Source organism: Octopus bimaculoides, chromosome 14 (genome assembly GCF_046866305.1).
Source record: "Octopus bimaculoides isolate indiv1 chromosome 14, ASM4686630v1, whole genome shotgun sequence".
Classification (NCBI taxonomy): Eukaryota; Metazoa; Mollusca; class Cephalopoda; order Octopoda; family Octopodidae; genus Octopus; species Octopus bimaculoides.
In genome coordinates, this window is record NC_142941.1 from 18,340,946 (window position 1) to 18,367,780 (window position 26,835).

General features: G+C 35.0%; 1 protein-coding gene across 4 annotated transcripts in view; it reads right to left on the bottom strand.

Annotated features, from left to right (window-relative positions):
• Window positions 1-9,944: 9,944 nt before the first annotated feature.
• The window catches only part of LOC106877636 (enolase 4), a 230,540-nt gene continuing 213,649 nt past the window's right edge, over window positions 9,945-26,835 (bottom strand). For 3 of the 4 annotated variants that reach the window (XM_089362469.1, XM_089362470.1, XM_014926583.3), the window contains exons 13-14: window positions 16,865-16,932; window positions 9,945-11,635 (exon numbers count right to left, since the gene is read on the bottom strand). In XM_089362469.1, coding sequence (XP_089218595.1) covers window positions 11,456-11,635; window positions 16,865-16,932 — 248 coding nt within the window. In that variant the 3' untranslated portion in view covers window positions 9,945-11,455. Of the gene's footprint in view, window positions 11,636-11,825; window positions 12,007-16,864; window positions 16,933-26,835 lie in introns of all 4 variants that reach the window. The other variant, XR_016244234.1, reaches the window with a different exon arrangement.

Below are 26,835 nucleotides of genomic sequence, written 5' to 3' on the forward strand. Positions count from 1 at the left end.
ATATTGACTACCCCACCCACTTCTTAAAATTGCTGGCCTTGAGCCAAAATTTAAAACAATTATTAATTATTATTATTATTATTAAAGGTAGTGAATCTCTGAATCAACAGAGTGCTGAGCAAAACATCATGTGGTATTTAGTTACATCCTTTTAATAGTCTGAGTTATTCATTTCATCTCATTGGAATCAAATAAAATATGTACCAGTCATGTACTGACTCAATTCAATTAACTCCATCCCTTCCCCCTCACTCTGCCCTCCGAAATCATTATTTAATGTATTTATTTGTTCATGATAAAAGTGATACACAATGTAAGTAACTATGTAAAAGTGGTTATCATCAGATACTGCACTTGTTAGTTGCTAATGCTAGTCAAGCTTTAGCTTTCTAATACTGTAAATAGAGCAAAGCTTCTGAGGTTTGTTGATTAAAAAAACTAAACTAATTTAATGTACAGTCATTATATTCACACAATCCATCTCCTCCAAATAAAAAAAAAAGAGTTGTTATATTGGTGTAAATTTCTCCTCAGACGGAAAAATGAAGCAAATGTACACACAGTATAATGTCACAAAAATACAGATGAAAGCATTTACCTGAAGCCAATGGTATATAATAAAGTTGTTGAAGTTATATTTAGTGTTGTAAACTTGTGGTACACAACTTTTTCAAGAGGTGGACTACAAAATTCCAGTCAAAATCTTTATGAACCAGCACATATAAATTTACTTTTTATTGCATTATTCCACACAGTAGGACTTAAAATTTGTTGTAGACCACCAAAATTTTGTTATAGACTACTGGTCCACATCGTGTATCACTGTTGTAAACTATGTTTTTACTGCTGACACAATGTCCAAAATGTTGGAGTCTTTTGAGATGGAATATGGTGGGATTGTTTAACATATAGATTTTGTTTAATCTGTTGACTTGTTAGAGTGTTAATAGTCAAAGTGTATTGGCCATGTGGTTAATATGTTGATATCTTGACACATAGGTTGTGATTGTCTATCATTTGAAGGGTTACACTATGTCCTCAATGGAGACACTTAACTCTACTTGTCTTAGTTTAATAGACTCAAATGTCAGAACTGGGTCGGCTCAATGATTTAATCAATTGATTAAATAAAATGATTCTAATAAAGCTGATTTTAAACCAATACTTCAGGTATGAATCATATGAGACATCCTAAAGCTATGAGATAGCTGAATGCCCAACAGAAGAACATATTGTATTAATTTTTATATACTGTTAATACTCTTGGATAATACTTAAAAAAACAACAAAAGTACTATCTCCTGGGAGTGGAGCTGACCTACAGACTCTGAGTTTGTGAGCTTCACATGTCTAGAATCACCACAACTTTTCCCTTTCTGCAAACTATATATGCTCAATGTAGAGTTGAACAACCATATATACTCCAGATTGACCAGATATACCACAGCTAATATCTTTCTGAAAAGTAAAATACTTTTGGTCAATTGTTCATTTCTGTAGTGATAAATATCAGTATATATTTGGTATATAATTGTCATTTTGAAATTATAGTTTCTAGGAACAATTTTACAAAAAAAAAAAAAAAAAATCAAAACTCTGGATTTCAATATTAACTTTATAACAGAGTGTTGTCAAAATATCAACTACATATTACTTGGTGCTAATCTTACAATGGTTAGAGTAGGAAAACAAATAAAATGACTTAAATACTCAACTTCCTTATCTATAAAATTTTGGAAAGATGAAATGAAAAAGAAACTGTCCAAAACAAAATTTTCCATTGTATTGTTTTAGTTATATATAATTTTGCATCACAACAGTAAAATTTTAAATTCCATTGGCCAGGTAACATATAAAATATTTTTTTATTCTCTCAATGCATTGTAATAAATTGCTTTTTGCTGAAAAGATGCCAAATTTGAACTTTAAAAAATAAACAAAATGAAACAATCAGTTATTTTATACCAATTCTCAATATTTATGATTGTCCACATTTTAGTAGCAACTGTTCTAAATTCTATTTGGTGTCTCTTGCTTGTAACTTCTCTGTTTGTAAATCAAAAATACATCTAAATTTCATGTTTACCAATTTAGTTATTGAGAAATGAAAACTTATTTGGGTCCATTTTCAAACATGTTTTTTTAAATATAGTAGATGAGTTTTTTTCATATATTTATAAACCTCAATAATTAGTCACATGTGATGGCTGATCATGTTTTTCATGCATTGTATATTATTCAGTCATAGATTGACTCTTCATCTTCAATGATTTTCAATATTTAGGAATAACCTTTCAAAATCCAAGTTAAAATTATCCTCGACAACAACAGTCAATATTTTTTGTATTTTTTGAAAATGAAAGCTTCTACATTGACTAAACAGAGGCATATCGTTTTTTTTTTCCACTTAACATGGAAAACGGATTCTTTTGATAATTCATGAAACAGTAACAGTTTTTGTTTACACCTTGTAGCTATATTTTGAAATTTTGGTAAATCTCCATTCTTGAAATACAACCATTCATTTCTAAGAACAGATGGCCCTATTTTAGAGCTAAAGTGCTAAATTGTGAAAAATTTTATAGAACTTTTTCTAAAGCTTGCTTTCTCACATGCCTAGCTATATCTGACAACAGTTACGCTTTACATGGATGTTTAAAGCAACTTGTGCAAGTCCTTTTGTTACAATATTAATCACTGCCTTTATTGCTAACATTACAGCTATTTGATTACAAAAAAGAAAAAAAAAATGTTTGAATATTTTTAAACAGTAAACACTGAAAAAACCTAACCAACAGAAAAATATTTCAAAGTAATGTTGGATAAATAGAACAATGTACATGTATGAAAGATTTATACATGGACCTATTAGCAGAAATAATATTTGATGGGAATTTTCTGATTTCATACTATAAATCAGTTTTAGAATTTTCCCTTCATTTTATTTTTCATTTGGAAAGGATATAGATGAGTTTTTATAAGTGATTTTCCCTACAGTTTGTCACTATTTAAATGTTTTGGAAAAGAAAGGTGTTAAACATTTATTCAAAGATTATTAAAATTGGGACAATTAAATTTTTGTAATACAACTTCAAAAAAAAAAAAAAAAAAAAAACCACAAATTTTTATTCAGGGAGTTTTCTCATTTGAACACAATCTTTTCTTTTCTTTCTTTGAAGAGAATTTCTCCCTACAGTTTCCACCCTTTCATCTCTATGTCACCTCAAATTTTCAAAATTACACATTGTTTAAAAATTTCTTTGAAAATAAACAATCGTTATTCATAGTAATAAAATAATATCAGTATAATGTAGAAAAAGGGTTTACAATCTTGTATGAAATTCAACTTATTAAATATGGAGTAGAGAGAATTTATAGAGTAGCATAATTTCATTGTTGTTGATATCTTGACACCCTCTAAACTGATGAGCCACTCCATAACTTAGATGTCACTAGGAACTAACATTTTCAGTGCTCTCTCTTCTTTACTTTATTTATTAAATAGTTTGCAATCTACAGATTTACATGTCTAGCTGCAGATGTACTTAAATTTATTGCAGAATGAGGCCACTTACATTCTCATAGCAAAGTATTGGATGAAGTTGAATTTCCTCTAAAGCTCACAAAATCCCTTGAGCTTTAATTTTTAATCCCAGTTAAGGAGTCAAACTCTTTTTAAAATGAACAATTAATCCCTGACTTGCATACATGTGCATGCATGCATGCGTGTGTGTGTGTGTGTGTGTGTGTGTGTGTGTGTGTGTGTGTGTGTGTGTGTGCGTGCGCGCGTGCGCATGTGTGTGTGTTCTAAGCATTATATTATAGGCCAGGGCCTTCTTTCCAAATTTGAAATGACATCCATCTGAGAATCATGTGTCTAAGAAGTATTGTGCTATATCAACTGTGCCTTTCAGATCAACAACAAAAACAATAATTCTGCAGTTTGTCACATATTAATAACTTAAATAAATATTTAAAAACAATTTAGTTCATGATTTCATGTTACTATCTAACTGTCTTTAGTTTAAGTTCCACAGACATATAGAAACCCCCTAGAATTTATACCTATTGGCAACATAGTGATAAGCATTGAAAGAAAGATAAAAGCCAACAAAATACCATAACAATAATTGTACTGAATTGAAAACAAAGTAGTTACGCATATAATAAAGTATTAAGTATCAATCCACTTTCCAAATGAAGTTTCAAAATTAATTCAACTGTTGAGAGGATATCTGATTATTAAAAAATAATCCCACAATTAATGCTAATTAATGCACTCACTGTGAAATTAATAAATATTTGCTCACTTTATTTTGCCTATCGGTGTTTAAATGTGTGAATGAAGAACCTGTAGCAATTAGTAAGATTATTAGATGATAAAATAATTGTCTTATTGAGTTATGATATATATACAATGACTTAGTTAACATTCACTCCTGTGTTATAAAAAAAGACATGTTATATGACTTGTATTTCCTTTGAATTATAAATTACCTCTCAACATTGATTTTATTATCCTTACTAAATGGTGTACTGGTTATGTAAATTATATAGTCTTGTGGGTTAAACAGTGAACATTAATAATTTAAAAACCTTCTAGACACAATTACTAATTTCCAAAAGGGCAAACCTATTTGTACTGTTCATTTACTGGAGTGATTTACATTTATGACTATCAACTCAAATCTGTCACTTTGCAATATTCTCATGAATAATAGGCTTATAAAATATTGCTATTTCAACCAATAAACTTCATTTAATATGTACTTTTTATTTTCTTTATTCTTTGCTATGCTGTTTTTTTTTTTAACAATTTTTTTTTTACTCTTTGTGTACTATATGATTAACAACTGAACTGAAATTTGTCAATGAGTTCTATGATAAAAGCTATATTTCCATTGAAGATATATTGTATTTTGCCAATACAATGAAGAAATAAATATTGTTGTAAACAGATCTTTCCTGATGAAAGAAAATGAGGTAAAAAATATCATTAAAGTTCCACTCTCAGCTAATCTGTGTTTGGTTAGTTCTTTTTGATTATTATGTATGTTTCTAAGGTGGTGAGCTTGTAGAATCATCAGCAGGCATTGCTGTGTGGTAAAAACTTGCTTCCCAACCACTAGCTTCTGGGTTCAGTCCCACTGCATGGCACCTTCGGCAAGTGTCTTCTACTATAGCCTCAGGCTGACCAAAGCCTTGTGAGTGGATTTGGTAGATGGAAACTGAAAGAAGCTTGTCTTATATATGTGTGTGTGTATGTGTGAGTGAGAGTAAGGTGAAGGTTGGCAACGAGTACAGTGAAGAATTCCAGGTAGAGGTAGGGGCCCACCAAGGTTCAGTCTTCAGCCCCCTCCTATTTATCATAGTCCTCCAAGCAATAACACAGGAATTCAAGACAAGATGCCCCTGGGAGCTCCTCTATGCTGATGACCTTGCACTAATTGCTGAGTCACTATCAGAACTAGAGGAGAAGTTTCAGGTGTGGAAGCAAGGATTAGAATCGAAGGGCTTTAGAGTCAACCTAGCTAAAATCAAAGTCCTAATAAGTAGGAAGGTAGACAAACCACAAACCCCTTCAGGTAGATGGCCCTGCTCAATCTGTAGAAAAGGCATAGGTAGAAACTCTATAAGATGTACCCAGTGTAAGCTATGGACACATAAGAGGTGCAGCAACATCAAAGGAAGGCTAACTGGCAAGATAGTTTTTGTATGTGGTAGATGCTCAAGAGCAATAAACATTGAAAATGTGCAGAGAACAACTTCTTCCACATTCCAGGGAGAAAAACTAGAAGTAGTTGATAGCTTCCATTACCAAGGTGACCAAGTCAGTAGCAGAGGAGAGTGCACTGAAAGTGTAGCTGCTAGAATAAAAATAGCCTGGGCAAAGTTCAGAGAGCTGTTACCTCTGCTGGTGTCAAAGGGCCTCTCACTCAGAGTAAAAGGCAGATTGTATGATGCATGTCTACAAGCAGCCATGCTACATGGCAGTGAAACATGGGCTGTGACTGCTGAGGACATGCATAAGCTCGCAAGAAACGAAGCCACTATGCTCCGATGGATGTGTAATGTCAGTGTGCATACTCGACAGAGTGTAAGTACCTTAAGAGAAAAGTTGGACCTAAGAAGCATCAGTTGTGGTGTGCAAGAGAGATGATTGCGCTGGTATGTTCATGTGGCAAGAATGGATGAGGATAGCTGTGTGAAAAAGTGCCACACCCTAGCAGTTGAGGGAACCTGTGGAAGAGGTAGACCCAGGAAGACCTGGGAGGAAGTGGTGAAGCATGACTTTCGAACATTAGGCCTCACCAAGGCAATGACTAGTGACTGAGACCTTTGGAGATATGCTGTGCGCGAGAAGACCTGGCAAGCCAAGTGAGACCATAATCTGTGGTCTCTGCCAGGAGTGTAGCCAGCCCACTTATTCGTACCTTTCCTTCATTGGACACTAAACTCTGCTTGCGAAGACCTGTTAGGGCAAGTGAAATCAAAATCGTAATTGAACCAAATTCGATGATTGGCACCCGTGCCAGTGGAGCGCTAACAGCACCGTCCGAGCGTGATCATTGCTAGAGCAGCTGTCTGGCTTCCATGCCGGTGGCACGTAAATAGCACCATATGAGCATGATTGTTACCAGAGTCGCCTTACTGGCACATGCAAAAACATTCAAGTGAGGTCATTGCCAGTGCCGCTGGACTGGCTCCTGTGCAAGTGGCACATAAAAAACACTATTTGAGCGTGGCCATTGCCAGTAGCGCCTGACTGGCCCTCGTGCCGGTGGCATGTAAAAGCACCCTCTACACTCTCGGAGTGGTTGGCGTTAGGAAGGGCATCCAGCTGTAGAAACTCTGCCAGATCAGATTGGAGCCTGGTGTAGCCATCTGGTTCGCCAGTCCTCAGTCAAATCGTCCAACCCATGCTAGCATGGAAAGCGGATGTTAAACGATGATGATGATGATGATATATTTCAAATTTACAGAAAACAAAAGACAAAGACAGGTGAAGGAATAACAAGTAGGTGTATTAGTCTAATACTTGGAAAGAATAGAAAAGTCTTTGATATTTTGAGCCTACACACTTAGACAGAAAGAATTGAGAAGAAAAAAAGAATAGAAAGAGAATGAAAAATACAGAGAGAGAAAAAAAATGTGTAGGGATTACCAGTTCAACATGATGAAATGGTGAAATATATATGTGTGTGTGTTTGTGTTTGTTTATGTCCTTGTAACTTAGCAGTTTGACAAAAAGAAAGTAATAGAATAAGTACCAGGCTTAGAAAAAAATACTGGGGTCACCTAAAAGTTCTTCAAGGTGGTGCCCCAGCATGACCACAGTCTAATAACCAAAACAGATAAAAGATGCTGGACAACTTACCTAGCAGTATTTCTTCTGGCTTTATGTTCTGAGTTCAAATTCTTCCAAGGTTGATTTCACCTTTCGTCTTTTCAGGGTTGATAAAATCAGCACCACTTGAGCACTAGAGGTAATGTATTCAATCAGCCCCTTCCTTTCAATTTCAGGCCTTGTGCTATAGTAGAAAAGGTTGCCAGTAGTGCCTGACTGGCCCTCGTGCTGGTGGCACGTAAAAGCACCCACTATACTCTCTGAGTGGTTGGCGTTAGGAAGGGCATCCAGCTGTAGAAACTCTGCCAGATCAGATTGGAGCCTGGTGCAGCCATCTGGTTCGCCAGTCCTCAGTCAAATTGTCCAACCCATGCTAGCATGGAAAGCGGATGTTAAACGATGATTATGTGTCTCTTATAATTTCTTTCTTGTCCAAGCTTTCAATTTCTTTATTTTCCTGCTATAACATTTCAACATTTAAAGAGTCAAGAATCATTAACAATAGATATATTATAAGTGAAAGCACATGGCTCAGTGGCTAGAGCATTGACCTCACAATCACAATAGGTAGTGAGTTTGAGTCCCAGACCGAGTTGTGTGTCATGTTCTTGAGCAAGACATTTTATTTCCCATTGCTTCAGTTCACTCAGCTGTAGAAATGAGTTGCGACATCACTGGTGCCAAGCTGTATCAGCCTTTGTCTTTCCCTTGGATAACATCAATGGCATGGAGAGGGGAGACTGGTATGCATGGGTGACTGCTAGTCTTGCATAAACAAACTTGCCCAGACTTGTGTCTCAGAGGGGAACTTTCTAGGTGCAATCCCATGGTCATTTACCCTTTATCCTAGGTATATTACAGGGTTAAGATGAGGGTGGTGGATTGGTAGAATCCTTAAACAGGAGGACAAAATACCATGCAGTATTTGTTTCAGGTCTTTACAATCTAAGTTCAAATCCTGCTAAAATTTTAATTCTGCCTTTCATCTTTTCCCAGAGAAAACTTAACCAATTATATCCCTCCCACAAAAATCAAAACTTGTGCTTATGCTGGAAATCATTACAGGGTTTTAAAATTAGAAAGGGACATCAGTGAATTTTACTAAGGAATTTACCAAATTTTAGATACCATAGAAAAGTTGTTCTATGTTGATAGTTGATATCACAAATTAAAGACAAAAAAAGAAAAAAACTCAGGAAATATATAACATTGTCCTGTGCAGGAAATTGATAACATCTAAGACAAACTAGTTGGGCAGTAGACATATATCCATTTCACAAATATTTCGTTATTTTGTAATTCTAACAAACATATCTAATCAGTAAACAACAAAATTATAAATTTCCCAAAAAATTTTTTAAATTAAAAAAAAACCAGAACTAATATTAATGAATGCGAACCTATACCTGAAAATAATTTTTGTACATTTTTTTTTCTGGGAAAAATAATCATCTAAGTTTTAATTAGATTTTCTCATAACTTAGCTGTAATGCTAGCTAAAGTATTTTGACAATGTTAATAACAATCTTTTGTTTACACTTTTAGGATTTTATGCTTTTGAAAGATTAGATCTACAAATTTTTGCTTCCAGTCCAAACAACAACAAAAAAAATACACAACAGCGTGCATTCCTAAATTATGCAAGGTTAATTATGTTGAAGACAAAATTTTGAATAATTCCTTTGCAATTAATTTAATAAAATATACACTTACAAAATGAAATACCATCTTTTATCTTTTGCTTGTTTCAGTCATTAGACTATGGCCATGCTGGAGCACCACTTCAAAGAATTTTTAGTCAAACTAGTTGACTCCTGTACTTATTTTCTTTTTAAGCCAGGTACTTATTCTATCAGCCTATTTTGCCAAACCACTAAGTTATGGGGAAGTACACAAACTGACACCGGTTGTCAAATGGCAATGGAGGACAAGCACAAAGACACACACACACACACGCACATGCACACACACACAGATACATATATACAATGGGCTTCTTTCAGTTTCCATCTACCAAATCCACTCACAAGGCTTTGCTCAGTCAGAAGCTATAGTAGAAGACACCTGCCCAAGGTGCCATGCAGTGGGACTGAACCCAGAACCATGTGGTGGGAAAGTAAGCTTCTTACCACACATCTATGCCTATGCCTTTAATTACGTAAAAAAAAAAGAATAAAAATACTTATTAATGTGGTGACAGAAAAAACTCTAGAAATTAATCATAATGACTCCTAAACTGGTAAAAATAACCAAATTATGATTTGAACAAAACAATGGAAACCTTATAACTAATCTATATAAGCTGTAATCCTCAAGTTCTATAATCTCTGTATAATCTCAAGAATGATATATTGGTTTCAAATTTTGGTACAAGGCCAGCAATTTTGAGGGATGGGGTAAGTCGATTACATAAACCCCAGTGTTCAACTGGTACTGATTTTACCAACCCCGGAAAGATGAAAGACAAAGTCGACCTCAACGGAATTTGAATTCAGAATGTAATGATGGACAAAATGCTGCTTATGTATTTTGCTTGGCACAGTAACAGTTCTGTCAGCTCGTTGCCTTAATTTAAAAAATAATATATTAAAACAAATTACAATGAATGTAGATTTTATTTATTTACCCATTTAAGATGGCTCACTGTTAATTGCAGAGCAATTAAGACAAGTATTGAAATCTTTAGCTCATTTTGTGAACAATCAGATCAAGTTAAGTCTTTGTTTGAAATTATTACAAATGGTAATCATACCTGGTGTGGTAGAATATTCCAGCTAAGCTTACATAGAAAAATTGAAGGAAAGAACCTTTGGAATAAAAAATAAAATTACAAGTAATCATAAAACTGTAATAGCTAAGTTAATATTATCATACTGAAATGCAAGGAACATCAAAAACCTAACAAGAAATTAATATAATGCTCCATTATTAACCCTTTAGCATTCAGATTACTCTGTCAAATGTAATTCTTATTTATTCATACTGTTTTGAATTAATCATGCATTATCTTGTAGCTTCAAGATTTCAATGATGTGATTGTATATTTTCAGAAGGACATTGTAGGGTAGGTGTAACAGGCCAGATCTTCACATTTTGAACATTAAAACAAGTAGAATATTTGGGCCAGATATGGCCAGTTTAAATATGTTTTTCACTAATTTAACTATTGTTTTTCATGGCACTCTGAGAAGATGGTGAAAGTAAAATTTTACTGAAACTGCAAAGAAACACAACAGTAAAATATGTAGACCAATATTCCAAAGACAAAAAGAAACATAAGACATAGGTAATTTCTTGTTTAATCCTTTAGTATTCCAATTAATGTAAAATGTAATATTTATAAACATTGTTTTAAATTAATCATGCATTATTTCGTAACAACAAGATTTCAATGATGTGACTTTCTATTTTTAGAATGACATTGTAGGAAAGGTGTGAGAGGCCAGATCTGACTGTTTTGAACATGAAGTATGTAGAATATTTGGGCTGGATATGGCAGGTGTAAATACTAAAGGGTTAATACCGTTAGCCACATAATACTGAACCAAATTTGAGAATAGCATGTAAGTTATGAAAGTTTTTTTTTGTATTAATTAGAAAGTAGTTAAATAAGGCTTATTGTATTTATACCTTTTGTAAAAGTATAAGCAATGCAAGAGAAGTATATTGGCTTCAACCAGCTAAATTGAAAACATTTTAATGTCTTGTTTTGTTGTAAACATACCTCTTACTCTGTGGTGCTTATTACAAGCTATTAAAAGATATTACAGTGAGAAAATGTTGAACTTCAAATGAAGAAAAAATTCATGGTAAATAAAGTTATTGGTTGCAAATAGAAAGTCAGCAGTTAAACCTAAACTAAGGAAAATTGTTTACTATAGTAAATATATAAAGTTTCGGAAATATTACCTGCTCTAAAGATCAACTCAGTTTTACAGAAAACAATCAAAGAATATAATGCAAAAATCAAGCATTTTCCATAATGGAAAGATATTAGAAATTTTTTTTTAAATTTAAAGAAATGTTTTTATTTCTTCATTTATTTTTGCATTTTGTTTTTAGTTGAAACACAAAATGAATAATTTCTTTTGCTTCATATAAATTTCATTAGATTGTAGTGAGTGAATCTGGAAATAGTTTGGGATATTTCCATAAGGTTGGCAGTGTTACCAGTTTGTCTTCTTGCATTAGTTTCTGCTCAATAATAAATAACCGATTCAGTATATCAGTTCTCTCCTTTCGGAATAGACCACCAGTCTTCAGAAATGTCGCCTGTAAACCAACAGCCTGCAAGGAACACAAATAATTTGTAAAATGGTGTTAAAGGGATAGGGTATTCACAAAACTAGATTTATTGCATTTTTATTTTATTACATGTTTATTACATTTATTACATTTTGTTACATGTTAAAGAAAATAAATTGAGAGAGATAAAATGTTGGATAGAATGGTTTTTTGCTTTGAGTTAAAATCCTACCAAGATCAACTTTGTCTTTCATCTTTCCAGAGTTGATAAAATATCAATTAAGTACTGGGGTTGATTATTTTCTGCCATCAGCCTGTCTGTCTGTCTCTTTCTCTCTCACTCAAAATCAAGCTACATTGCACTGATTGCATTGTAAGAAGGATTATGGGAGCTGCACACAGCATTCCTTTGTCTAGAAATGGAGAAAAGTTAAATGAGAGCCAAACAGCTTTTCTTCTCACAGGAAAACCTAGAACTATTCAAGGACAGACTGGTGTGTAACACAGCATGAAACAGAATTAACCCTTTTGCATTCAGATTATTTCATCAAATGTAATACTTGTTAATTCACATTGTTTTTTAATTAATCATAAATTATCTCGTAGCTTTGAAATTTCAATGACGTCATTGTTTATATTTAGAATGACATTTTAGGGTAGGTTTGAGAGGTCAGATTTGACCAGAAGAATATTTAGTTTAAATGCTAAAGGGTTAAAAATAATAATACTGACCAACTGCAAAATATTTTTGAGATTGAAATTTGTCTTCCTAAATAATTAATTGTAATTTATAATTTGGAAATTACTCTCTTTTACTTGTTTCAGTCATTTGACTGTGGCCATGCTGGAGCACTGCCTTTAGTCGAGCAAATCGACCCCAGGACTTATTCTTTGTAAGCCTAATACTTATTTTATCGGTCTATTTTGCTGAACCGCTAAGTTACGGGGACGTAAACACACCAGCATCGGTTGTCAAGCGATGGTGGGGGGACAAACACAGACACACAAACACACACACACACACATACATATATATATACATGTATATATATATATATATATATATATATATATATATATATATATGCGAGTAAAAATAAATACAAAAAAGGTTTTTTTTTTTGTATGATTGTGTATAGAGGAATATATTATTTTGTTTATATATACATATATATATATATATGATGGGCTTATTTCAGTTTTTGTCTACCAAATCCACTCACAAGGCTTTGGTCAGCCCGAAACTATAGTAGAAGACACTTGCCTAAGGTGCCACGCAGTGGGACTGAACCCAGAACCATGTGGTTGGTAAGCAAGCTACTTACCACACAGCCACTCCTGTTGTATGAGTATGAACTTCATTTATTGCTATCCATTTGTAATAGAATATATATTTCCCTGAATCTATTTCCCGTCAGTGGTTTAGGCATCACTTAACTACTAACTAAAATGATCTGCTGCTGCTGCTGTCATTTTCGAGGTCAATGGAAAAATTTCATTTGAAATTCCAACAAGAACATTCTTTCTCTAATGAAAGACTGCTTCATTTGGAATATGTTTATTTAAATGATTCTGTAGCACAATTTTGTAATTTTTAACCAAATGCAAATTGCAGAACATATGCATTCTAATAAATACACTGAATTTTACACAGGGCAAAGATCCATGCTGCTGCCATTACTACAGTTGCAACTCTCCCTCAAAAGACAGCATGTTAGATTGTTTTCCTTAAATTCATTGTTGAATCACCTAAATTATTACAGTATGTGCTGTGTCCTGACAAGCAGTTCTGCTCCATAAGAATAACTGTATAGATTATTTTCTGTTTTCCTCTTTTTTTTTTCTCTTTAATCATGGTGATGAAAAATTTCCTCTTCCAATCAAAAAGCATTTCTTAAATGGCCACATATACCACTTGTAGCTTAACAAAAATGACATAAAAGTCAGCTTAAATTGCATGCTAAACAACTCCAGCCACAATAAGGTTCACAATGAAAAAATTATTCCAAAAGGATTAAGAAACAAACAATTGCCAAAATACAAATTTCTCTCTCTTATCTAAAAGAAGGATGCCTAGAAAAATGAACCAACATTTTCCATCTCAACCAATTATATAAGAGCAACCATCTGAATATTGGCAATTCCAAAAGAACTATTCATCATGTCATTGTTTCTTGGTAAAAAGCATTGTAATTTGGTATAAAGTAGTATCCAAGTACTTGACTGCATGAAAGGAATAAAGATGAAGGCGGCGAGCTGGCAGAATCGTTAGCACACTGGGCGAAATGCTTAGCGGTATTTCGTCTGCCGTTACGTTCTGAGTTCAAATTCCGCTGAGGTCGACTTTGCCTTTCATCCTTCCGGGGTCGATAAATTAAGTACCAGTTACTCACTGGGGACGATGTAATCGACTTAATACCTTTGTCTGTTCTTGTTTGTCCCCCCTATGTTTAGCCTATTGTGGGCAATAAAGAAATAGAAAGGAATAAAGATGAAGAAAAAACATTAGACAATGATGGTGGTGATGATGATGATGCTATTGGTCAAGTTGAGGCCTTTTGCCAGGTTAATCGGGACATGGTCAACATGGCAATAAGACACTTGCCCAAGTTTCAACACAGTGGGATCAAACCCAGAACCACACAGTTACAAAAGGTATGTCTTTATCACACAGCCATAATAGAGCTTATCTATTGAGTTGATGCTGGAACATCAAAAAGGTGGAAATAGATTATTATCATTGTTGGTTTTAGTGGAAATAAGTCTGAGGCCTTAGTGAGGGTGGAGGAGTACTGCTGTAAGGATTACAGTAGAAAAATTGAGTTTTTTTTCTCTCTTTGTGATCAACCACTTTAAATCAATCTGCCTAGTGGTTAGAGTGTTGCACTCATGATGGCAAGATCATGATTTCAATTCTTGGGTCTGGCAGTGTGTTGTGTTTTTTGAATAAAGTACTTCGTTTCACTTTGCTCTGCAATCACTTCTGCATCTTATAGGTGGCACACTGCGCACCTGTACAGGTTTGATGGGGGGGGGGGGTGAGTATTGATTACTATGAATAAATCATTTGTACAGGTTGTTCAATGAGAAGTTGTTTAAGCCTCATCTGTTGATTACAACAAAACACTCCATCATTATAAATGTGCCAGACCATTTTCAGACACTTCTTGTTGCTGGTGTTGTTTAACCCCAGGACAACCTGACTTATGATCAAAGATGCTCCAGCTGTGATTATTCTGCAATGCTTTTAAATTTTTATTTTTATTTTTTTAAATAGTGTAAATATAGGCGTGTTTATGTTTATAACTATAGGTGTGTTTACGTCCCTGTAACTTAGAAGTTCAGTAAAAGAGAACAATAGAATAAGTACTAGGCTTACAAAGAATAAGTCCTAGGATAAACTCCTTCGACAAAAACCCTTTAAGACAGTGCTCCAGTATGGCTGCAGTCATATGACTGAAACAAGTAAAATAATATTAATGTATCTAATGTACCCTGCTTTTTAAAAAACCCTTTAGCATTTAAACTGGCCATATCCAGCCCAAATATTCTACCTGTTTTATGTTCAAAACTGGCCAGATCTGGCATCTCTCACCTACCCTACAATGTCATTCTAAAAATATACAATCATATCATCGAATTTTCAACACTACAAGATAATGCATGATTAATTCAAAACAATGTGAATAAATAGGCATTGAAATTGATAAGAGTTATCTCAATGCTAAAGGGCTAAAGACAGCAGAGTATGACTTGAGTGAAATTTAGCTGCTATTTAAGTTGAGTGACCGCATAAAGGCATTGTTGTTAGCTCAACATTTAGATAACTCAAGAGGTGCTACAGGTTAAACAATGATGCTACAGGTTAAATAGTGACTTCTTTCAAAAACTTTTAGAAAATGTATATTTGTACGATAATGGTAAACTCCAAGAGAACAGGGTGTGCAGACAACATTTCATTTCCAGGACATACTTCACTAATACTGTGAAGATACTACAGTCAGTCAGCCCCTGCTGAATATTCTGATCACAAAACCCCAACCAGTTAACTCTATTTATCACATTAGCAAATGGGGTGAATAAATACATTACTCATTTAGTCTTTTACTTGTTTCAATCATTGGATTGTAGTCATGCTGGGGCTGTCGTGTAAGACTTTAACTGGTCGTGTTAAGCACATTACTTATTTTTAAAACTGGTTTGAATTTTAATAATTTCTATTTGTCACACTGCTAGGTTAGAGGACATAAACACATGTTTTTTTTTCAAAAGTGTTAAAGACACAGATGCATACAGAAACATGCATTCACATACACAAATATATATATCTTCTTCTTCTCTCTCTCTGTATACATACATAAATACATACATTTACACACAATGGGCTTCTGCACAGTTGCTGTACACCAATTTCACTTATAATGCATTGGTCAACCCAAGGCTATAGAGAAGACACTTGCTTAAGATGGTATGCAAGATCATGTGGTTGCAAAGACAACTTCCTAACCACATAACCATGCCTGATTTTATTTCAAGATTTTTAATGTTTCCTGCATTAAATAGTTAACACTGATGTTTGTCATGCAGCTGACACTCCTGAAATTAATCATTAAGCAAGTTTTTTTTTTTCACCAGTAAATGTACAACCATGCATAATAACATAGTGATTCATTCATTACTATCTCACCAGGATGATATGAAAAAACATTATTACTTAGTGAATAATATCAATTATTTTAACTGCATTACATATTTATAGTTAGCCTTATAATGCTCCATACATTAATTGTTAACACTAACTTTGATATTGCTTTTACTGCAGATAACATCCTTGAATTACATAAATAATTTCATTCATATCTAGAAGCTATTTCAGAAATATAAATCAACCCAGAAGTACAAAAGGCAAAATTGACCTCAATGGGATTTTGAGTTCAGAACATAAAGGGTTATCACCAAATACCACAAGGATCGTTTTCCTTCTCTTGGTTTGGTTTTCTAACAATTACACAAATCCATTAAATGTTTATACAATGTTAAATTCAACCATTTAGATCCTACCCAGTATGGCAGCACTGCTTGGTATCTTAGGTCCATTATGTTGCAAGCATTCAAGCCAGGTCTTCAGTTCAAGGATACCGTCTTCCTTCCTCCCTTCCCACTAGTCTTGGAGGCCCTGTAAAGGGTCATGAGCAGTCCCTTGAGTACAAACCACATGAATTTTTCAGGTGCAAGAGATTACAATGAAAATCAAATACAAGATTAACTTACCAAGTCTGCTTTAATCCAGCTATCTACTTCTTTCTGGCATCCAGAAATAATCAAATGATACCCATTTGCTGCAGAATAACAATGATAAGGAATCATTGGTGAGAGGAGGTAAGTGCATTCCTTCCAAAGAAGGTGAGACACAAAAATTACAAACCATAAGTTATTAATTTATTCATTTACTCAGAAATCCAGTCCATACTTACATGAGAAAACAAATATTCAAAACACTGTTGTATATAAAATTTCTCTCAGTACCTTGTTTAATATTCATAAGCAGGCTCAACAACAAATTGGATGTAAGATATTCTTATAATAGAGTATACTGTATGGCCAAAATTCAGGCCAAAGCAGGAAAAAGTTTTATTTCTGTGTCTTTGATCAATTACTTCCTTATTATAAGTCAACTGAAGAAGAGATATAAGGACAAATTCAACTACAATGATAACAAGGACAAACTCAGTAAGATTTCTATATCATACTATTACTTTTGACCTTCACCTTAAAATCTTCTGACATTATATGAGACACAATGCTTGAACTGGATTATTGGGGCCATATTGGTCATGAGTTCAAACTTTATGAATTACAGTTTATTATGCATTTCTAGTTAAGTCCTATAACTATACTTGCTTCATTTTGTCTTAGTATAAGTTGTATCACAGGTGAGCTAAGAATCCAGCTGTGAAAGCAATTTCACCAACAGAAACAATCATTTAAGCAGACATAGAAAAACAAATGTAAAACAAAATAAAATAAAATAAAATAAAATAAAATAAAATGGTTTTCATCAAAATATTAAAATCTTTGAAGTGCTATTCAAATACTTCTAATGACCTGATATATATTGAAGCTGCAATAATATGAATCAAGAAATATATTTCTTGTAGAAGAGAATGATATTAAACAATTGAACAGTATGTCCACTAACAGAGATTTAAGACTTGAAAACTGATTGGAAAATAAAACAATGTTTCCATCATAAGGTTCTGTTAGCAGAGATCTGTGATGAAACATTGAAATTGAAATAATTTACCAATTATATTTGGTGTTGATTAACCTACGTTTATATAATTTTACCCATTTTTCAGCATACCCTGAGTGATTTCCATGCTGAGTTGCTTCTGCTGCTCTGCCAGCACCTTGGGGATAAATTTCACTGATACTTTCCACATGCACAAATCCTCTGTTGAAACAAAATACACTGATCTTGTGCTTATTCCCATTTTGTGGAATTGTTACACAAAGGTCTTCCATAACTATTTGTCAAATCTTCTCCATCAGCTCCTTGTTTCAGCTTGTGGATAGCCTGCCTGAGCATGCCTTGCTCTCTACTGAGATGCAGCTATGTCTGCAACAGTTGTACCACTTGTTGATTTGGGTTTTACCCCATGGAATCATCGCAAAAGGTCTCCTGAATCTTCTGGATGGATTGAGCTTGAGTATCACTGAGCTTTTGGCAAAACTTAACGCAATATCTCTGCTCGATGCATTTGGTCATCATGCATGAAAACGAAAATCTGACAAGCATAAACTATACATCTGCACTCTATGCATAACAGCCAGGAACTTACAGTGCCTACTGGTGCAAAAATTTTCACACAGGCACAGGAAGGGTGGCATCACCTCCCACCCAAAGGATTTTGCCCATGTAGCACTAGTTTTCACAGGGAAAAATAAAGTTGTATGCTTTTTGAATGCATCTCATTCAAAAGGTATAGACTGCCTTTGTTTTAATAAATTTTGAAAATAAAGAAGAATTTAGTAAAATAACTTTGTTATAATAAAGCTGGTGTTTGGAACATAAATTATCATAGAATTTTGATGGAAACTTAGATCATTTTAAAACAGGAAATTTGTATCATAGAAAGAACCATGAGCAATTTCAAATGGGTAGGTATCAAGAGAATTAGCTCATTCAGAGGGAATATAAACTAGCTGAGGTGTCTGAAGAGATACAAAAGAGCAAGACAGAGTTTTCATGTAGTCCAAAAACCTTCTACTAACCTCATGTAGGATTTACCAAATTATCATCTGTAATTGTTTAAAGATTATATAAATGTAAAAAGTTTAGTAGGCTAAATAAATGTGCTTCTACAGTATAACTTCAAAGGCAAGAAGAAGAAATGTGAGGTGTATGTTTGGAATTAGCAAGGAGAGTTATCAGTACAAGCAGACAGGTAAGCATTCAATGACTATATGAGTCTTCAAAGACAGTTGCTCCCGTAAATTCCAAAATAAAATTTCGAATTTATGGAGGGTCAAAGTTGGGGACAAAAACAGAACAGTGGAGACATACAAGGAAACAGAACACAAACAAACATGGAGGGTCATTAGACCAGAACGAGAGGAACATAGTGAATGCTGGGAGAAATATTTTCTTTGAAAAGAGAAAAGATAGCAGAGAGAGAAAGAAAATGTCCAGTCCTTAGAATGTCGTGCAGGAAATGAAAGGTCAACAATGGTCACATGTGAGCAAAGAGAAAGAGAAAAAGGAGAAACAGGGGGAGGGAGAGAGAGTAACAGACAGAAAATGGTGAAGGGAGAGAAAAAGGGTATTAGAGAAGGATGGGAGAAGAAAACAGTATAGAGTAGAGTCACATCAAAAAGGTTAAGATAAACTTACTTGGAAATGGATTATTTTCACACACACACACACACACACATATGAGAAATTATAGTAAACACAGGTTTTTATCAATTTGTACTTGGAACATACAATGCAGGGGTTTCAAATAACCACAAGGCTGAAATGTACACAGAGTGAAAATGATATAAAATGATATGAACCTGTGTTTACCATAATTTCTCCTACATTTGCTCTGTTTATCATAGCCACTAATAACTAATAAGTATAGTAATAACCAAACAACTCTAATAGAAGCAGGCTGGATGATGATAATCTAGAAGGAGCTCTAAGCTCAACAGTAGCAGTTGTATATCTAACTGTGCACAAAAAGATATACTATGTATATGTTCATATATATATATATATATATATATATATATTGGAGAGAAGGAGTGAGAGAGAGGGAAGGTTACAGATGTTTCCTTTGACTGAAGTGGGGGTAACATCAGAGGTCATCTGACAACAGTCTGCTTGAGTTGCAGAGCTGATTGCATTTGTTATAACAAGAAGAAAACATGTTTTTCAGTTTATTTACCCACTTACTTACTTTACTCTGACATGTTTATTGAGAATGTTTCCCCACTGGCCTGGAAGTACAAAAAAAACGGTCTTTCTGGGAGGGAGGAGATAAATGCCACAATAGAACAGAAACTTAACTTTATCACTGGCTGGCTACACCACAATGAAACAGTCGCATAGATAAGGAAAAGATAGAAGAGATATGTTGATAAACAATGAAGAGTGAGAGAGAGAGAGAGAAGAGGATGTAATGAGAAGCAGCAGGAGTGGGGGTTGGAGAATAAAGACAGCAGCTAGGAGAAAGGTGAGAAGATAGCAGAGGGGTGGGGAGGGAGAGGGAAGTTGTCTTTGAAAAAAAGCAGGTAAGGGTGATGGGAACAACAAAAATACATTAGTTTTCTAGGTGATGAAGGAAAACAGGAAATGGACAATACAAGAATAACTTGCTGCTGCTATTGTTTTTGCTGCTGCTGTGAAGAAGGAGGAAGAAAAGAAGAAATTAAAAGTTTGAACAGAAGTAGCAGTTTATTTTTGTCAGTTTTCGTTTTACCTTCTCTCTTTACTCTTTACTCTTTTACTTGTTTCAGTCAATTGACTGCAGCCATGCTGGAGCACCGCCTTTTTAGTCGAGAAAATCGTCCCCAGGACTTATTCTTTGGAAGCCTAGTACTTATTCTATCGATCTCTTTTGCCGAACCGCTAGGTTACGGGGACGTAAACACACCACCATCGGTTGTAAAGCGATGCTGGGGGACAAACACAGACACACAAACATGTACACACACACACACACACACACACATATATATATATATATATATATATATATATATATATATATATATATGGTGGTTGTCTACTCCTTAAACAGAATTTGACCACCTCCTGCACCTACACCTTAGCCCTTTCATGGCGTCTGATGTGGCTTTTTAAACCAGACAGTGTTTTGAAAAAACACCCACACAGATTGCACCTCTGATTTGCACTACCAATACCTGCAAGTAAGTTCTGCTCATTGTGGATCCTAACATGTCTTTTAAGACCCCCATTGGATTTGCAAACCCTCTGGCACACACCACATTCAAACGTGTGCACAGACATATAATCAGAATAGCTGGATGAGGTTTGTTTTCCATGGGTTCGCAGGTGAGATTTGAGGCCAGCCAAGGACAGACATGGTCTGTCACAGACTGTGCACACAAAAAGGTCCTTGTCATTCACCTTCTCAGTCTTTACATTTTTCCTTAAATGTCTCTTGAGCCCTGCTTGCATCATCCTGGCCTCTTCAAATGCTTTCACTCCACTCCACACCCTTGTTCGCCATCCAACTCGATCTGAAGCGAGGACTTCTATATCTTTTGGGGCCATTCCAATTGACTTCATAGTAGTCCTTATACTATCCTTAAACCTTTTTTTAGGTTTATGCCGATAACGTTTCCCCTCTGCAAGCTCACCATAAAACAACTGTTTCGGCATGCGTTCATCTGCCATTCAAACAATATGGCCACACCATCTCAATTGGTTCCTCAAAATCATGGCTTTAATTGAGGGGATGCCTGCAGATGCAAGGATATCTGTGTTTGGAGTAAAAGAATTCCATTTAATTCTTAAAATATGACGAAGGCATTTTTGGTGGAATTTTTCTAACATTTTAAAATGCCTTTCATAACAGGTCCAAGTTTCACAGGAATACAATAGGGATGTTAAGACAAATGATTTGTAAAGAGCCAGCTTTGTATTGTTATTTATATGTCGCTGGCGCCAGACGCGTGACTCCAAGCCACCAAATGCTTTTGCTGCCCTTTGAATTCGCAGGTGTATTTCCGTATCAAGATTTCCATCATCTTGAACAGAGCTTCCCAGGTATACAAATGAATTGACAACCTCAAGTAACTTTCCCTTAACAAAAATTTTAGGGAGGTTACAAACAGCACCATACGCAGGTTGATACATTACAACTGTTTTTTTCAGATTGATGGTCAGGCCAAAATCATCACAAGCTGCATCAAATGCAGATACAAGGGATTGCAGACCCGATTCAGAATGACTAACCAGATCGCAATCGTCAGCATACAAAAGTTCCCTAATAAGTGAAGTAAAAACCTTCGTTTTAAACTTCAGTCGGGTCAAATTAAAAACATTCCCCGTTGTTCGATATTTTATGTAGATACCCTCCTCAGAGTTTTGAAAGGAATGTGACACCACAACGGCAAAGTATATTGCAAAGAGGGTGGGTGCATCAAGGTCTCCCTGCTTTACTCCATTTTCCACAGCAAAAGATTCAGAAAGCCTACCACCAAAATTAACCCTAGCTCTCATATCCTGATGCAAAGCCTTGACCATGTTTATAAACTTTTCTGGGCAACCAATTTTCCCCAGAATTAGCCACAGAGCACTTCGATTAACAGTATCGAATGCTTTGCTCAAATCAACAAAGCAATGGTACAGAGCAAGATTCTGTTCAATGCACTTCTCCTGTAATTGTCTGACAGTAAAGATACAATCAGCTGTGCCCCTGGAGGAACGAAAACTACACTGAGACTCAGACACCATACTTGGAACTATAAAGGTATTTAAACGTTCTAACAAAATGCGGGCGAGCACCTTTCCAACCACAGACAAAAGGGAAATCCCACGAAAATTACCACACAGATCCTTTGGCCCCGATTTATATAAGGAGACAAGAATGGCATCAATCCAGTCTTGAGGCACTTTCTCACTTCTCCAACAGTGACAAATTAAAATATTTAAGAGTTCCATCATTTTGTCACCCCCATATTTCAAGACTTCTGCACAGATTCCATCAGATCCTGGAGACTTGTTGTTATTCAGCTTATTCATAGCTAAATAAATGTCATTTTTTTTTTTTTTTTTTTTTGATGAGCTGCTCCACATCGGTCACCGGAGTGATATTTGATCACTTTACAGAGTGTCTGAGTGTCGGTTAGGTGTCTGGAATGGGACGGCTTACCTCATGGGCAGGTAGAAGCTCTTTAACCTTGGTTGGTAATCTACCTAGGAGAAGGAAATCTCCGAAATAAAACCTGAGGCCTTGGAAATTCCTGGTTTTGTCAATTCTCTTGTCACACCGGTGAAAGTCTTCTTGGGCTAATAAGTGGGGGTAGTGCAGTGCAAGCTACACCCACTAAAAATTATTCATCTGCACAGGTACTTCCTGTACTCCAAATCTTAGTAAAATCATTCAATTGGTTGGTTGGCAGAAACCTAAAAATGCACCTGTAACTTATTTTAAAATGTCTGAAACAAATTCAGTAAATGGCAAAAAAGGCTTGGGAACATCAGGGGAACAGGTCTGGCCCGGCAGGTGTCCCAGTGTATCACAGGCTGGACCCGGTCGTCATCCTGCCACTGTGGTCAAACAGTCCTCAAGAAAAAGTAAAAATAAACATCGTTTGAATTTTGGCTGTTGGAATGTGCGCACACTTCTTGATGATAATTTCACGAAGAGGCCAGAAAGGCGTACTGCACTTATTGCATGTGAGCTAAAGAAATATTCCCTTGATATAGTTGCTCTCTCTGAAACTCGTCTCTCTGGTGAGGGTCAAGTAATGGAATCTGCTTATGGATATACTATCTTCTGGAATGGCCTACCTAACTGTCAGCGTAGAGAATCTGGTGTTGGGTTTGCTCTCAAGAATACATTAGTGTCCTCCATTGCAGAGCTTCCAAGTGGTATATCTGACCGGATCATGTCATGCCGTATCAAACTGACAAAAGGTAGGTTTCTTACCGTTGTCAGTATTTATGCACCAACAATGTCCCATTCTGAGGAAACTGTGGGACAGTTTTATGACAATCTAGCAAGATTATTGAGGAAAGTACCAATTTCTGACAAGCTGGTCATTTTGGGAGATTTCAATGCAAGAGTTGGAAGGGACTATGTTTCATGGCCTGTTTTAGGTCGACATGGGATTGGAAAATGCAATAGAAATGGAGCAGCTCTTTTGACGTTTTGTATATATACATACATACATACATACATACATATATATGATGGGCTTCTTTCAGTTTCCATCTACCAAATCCACTCACAATTCCCTCTTTACGCTAGATCAGCTTCAGGTCTGTCTGTTGGCAAACATAACTGATTGATTGATTAACTGAATGTGCTAACAAATAGGTGAATAATCATAAAGAAGTGAAATAGAACCAATGTGTGTGTGTTTGTTATTGGTGTAATGACTGTCCCAAAATACAACAAAATATGTTTCAACACACAAGCTCATATCAAGAATCTTGCAAACCAAATACAAGAACGAAAGGTTCTTTGGATGTTCTTTTTGTTTATAATTTTGAAAGGAAAAAAAACCAATTGGATGAAATATAAGTTAATTTGTTTTCATGAAAAAGATATAACAAATCTTGGGATCATAGATCAAGGTTTCTGAAAATCCTGCTTCCTTGAGAAAAATATAAAAGAAGGTGATTTAAGGGAGTTCAGTTGTTAAGAATTTATGAAAATATATATTGAAAACTAATTTAACCATTTAGCATTCAGATTACTCTGTCAATTGTAATGCTTATTTTTTATTCACACTGTTTTGAATTAATCACACATTATCTCTAAGCCTTGAGTTTCCAATGATGTGATGATATGTTTATTTTTAGAATGATATTGCAGGGTAATTGTGAGAGGTAGGCCTGATCTGGTCAGAGTGAACATAGACAGGTAAAATATTTAGGCTGGATATGGCTGGTCTAAATGGCTGACAGCATATGGTAGTCAGAATAAAGCAGAAATGAATGTACTGAGGGCTAAAGTGACAGAGTTCTAGGTACCCAACCCTGAGATCCATGTCCTATTTACTATGTTGCATCCACAACACCAAGATACTTAAATCACAATGATCAAGATCATTTAATTTGAAGTAGTGGAAGCAGTGTTTCCTTAGCTGGCAGTTCTTGGTTTAATTCCACCCAGAGGAAAAGATACCAGTAGTAATACATCTTATTGGCTGGCAGATTTGTTCTTCATCTGCTTAATATTACAGAAACTGGAGTTGAATGCTGGCTCTATAGATTTTAAAGTCTGGAAAGGATTAGTCTACAACATGGAAGCCCCTTTTAACCGGTAAATTCTACAGTTATAAAGGACCTTTTTCTCTCAAAACTCTTAGTACTATCATCATCTAGTAGCAGGACCTGTGGAAATTCTAGGGAAAGAAAAAATTAAGAGGAGCTATTTAAGAAAGAAAGGATGATTTGCATTTTTATTGCAAATAAAATCTTTCTGTTCCTGTGAAATAAACAATAGAAAACTATACAATAACAATCTATACAATACATAATAGGAGAAACAGAAAAGGTTATCTTCAAGCTGGAGGCCTGAGCTGAATGTTTGCAACAAAGAGAACTCTGCTAAAAGTACCCAAGAACCTGATGATGATATTAAACCAGTGATGGATTAAGTCTACTACCCCAAGAATTCAGAAAGTAAAAGCTAGAACATATAACACAAGGCAACTTATCTGATGCATTAACAATTCTGCCAATCCACCACCCTAATATTTTAAGAAGTAGATGAAAGGCAAAGTTGACCTTGGCAATATTAGAACTCAGAGCACAGAGAGCCAGAACAAATACAAGACATTTTGTCCTACACTCAAATGATTTTGTCATTTCACTGCCTTTGAATCAAGAGGGTTGACATTCAAGAGATGAAGGGAAGAGAATAATTTAGTGAGAAAAAACATGGTATGTTAACTTGACCAAATCTTTAAGAATGTTGGACAAAATGCAGGGCATTCTGAGATCAAATCAAGATGGTGCATCATCCTCAGGGTTTGTTTCCTTTTGATCTTATAGGTGCAGGCAGGGCTGTGGAGTAAGACGTTTGCTTACCAACCAAATGGTTTTGGGTTCAGTCCCACTGCATGATACCTTTGGCAAGTGTCTTCTACTACAACTTTAAGACCAACCAAAGCTTTGTGAGTGGATTTGATAGATGGAAACCGAAATAAGTCTGTTGTATCTGTACGTGTGTGTGTGTGTGTGTGTGTGTGTGTGTGTGTCTGTCTGTCTGTCTGTCTGTCTGTGCCCCCACCATTTGACAACTAGTGTTGGTTTATTTACTTAGTGGTTCAGCAAAATATTTCAACAGAATGAATGTCACATTTTTAGACAATAAGTACTGAGGTTTATTTGTTCAGCTAGAACCCTTCAAGCCAGTGCCTCAGCATGGCTGCAGTTCAATGATTGAAACAAGTAACAGATAAAAGAGAAAAGCTATCACATGAGTTTGAAATGTATTCTTTGCTTGCCTCAACTTGCTTAGTTAAAAATAGACACTGCTCTGTCTTCTTAGATGAGAACTATGAGTAGGTATATTTTCCAACTGTAAATACTCTAATAATTCATATGCAAATACACCAGTTTATAGAACCAGCCAAGGCTTACTCATATGATAAAAAAGAAAAAAAAAAAAACATTTAAAACAGTAAAGTAAATGTCAGATTAAGTTCAGGTAATTTTAGAAGATAATTGTATGAGATTAAAGTCACCAAAGGGTTAAAGCTATCTGAAAAACTAGAAGAGATAGATAAGTGGAAAGAAAAAAAAAATATATGATTTATGTATATTAAACATACATTATGGTTATCAGGTTTCAAATAGATGAAAGTCTTATATAATTGAAAGATATAAAATAGATAGTCTGTGAAGTCCAAAAGATATATATAACTTGTAGTTAAACATGTAGTGAGCTCTGGTAATGCAAGGTAAACATTAAAAAAAATGGAACTAGAAAAAAGTGCATGCATTATGTTTGTATGAGGAGGGTGGGGAAAGGAAGTCTGTATTTGAATTC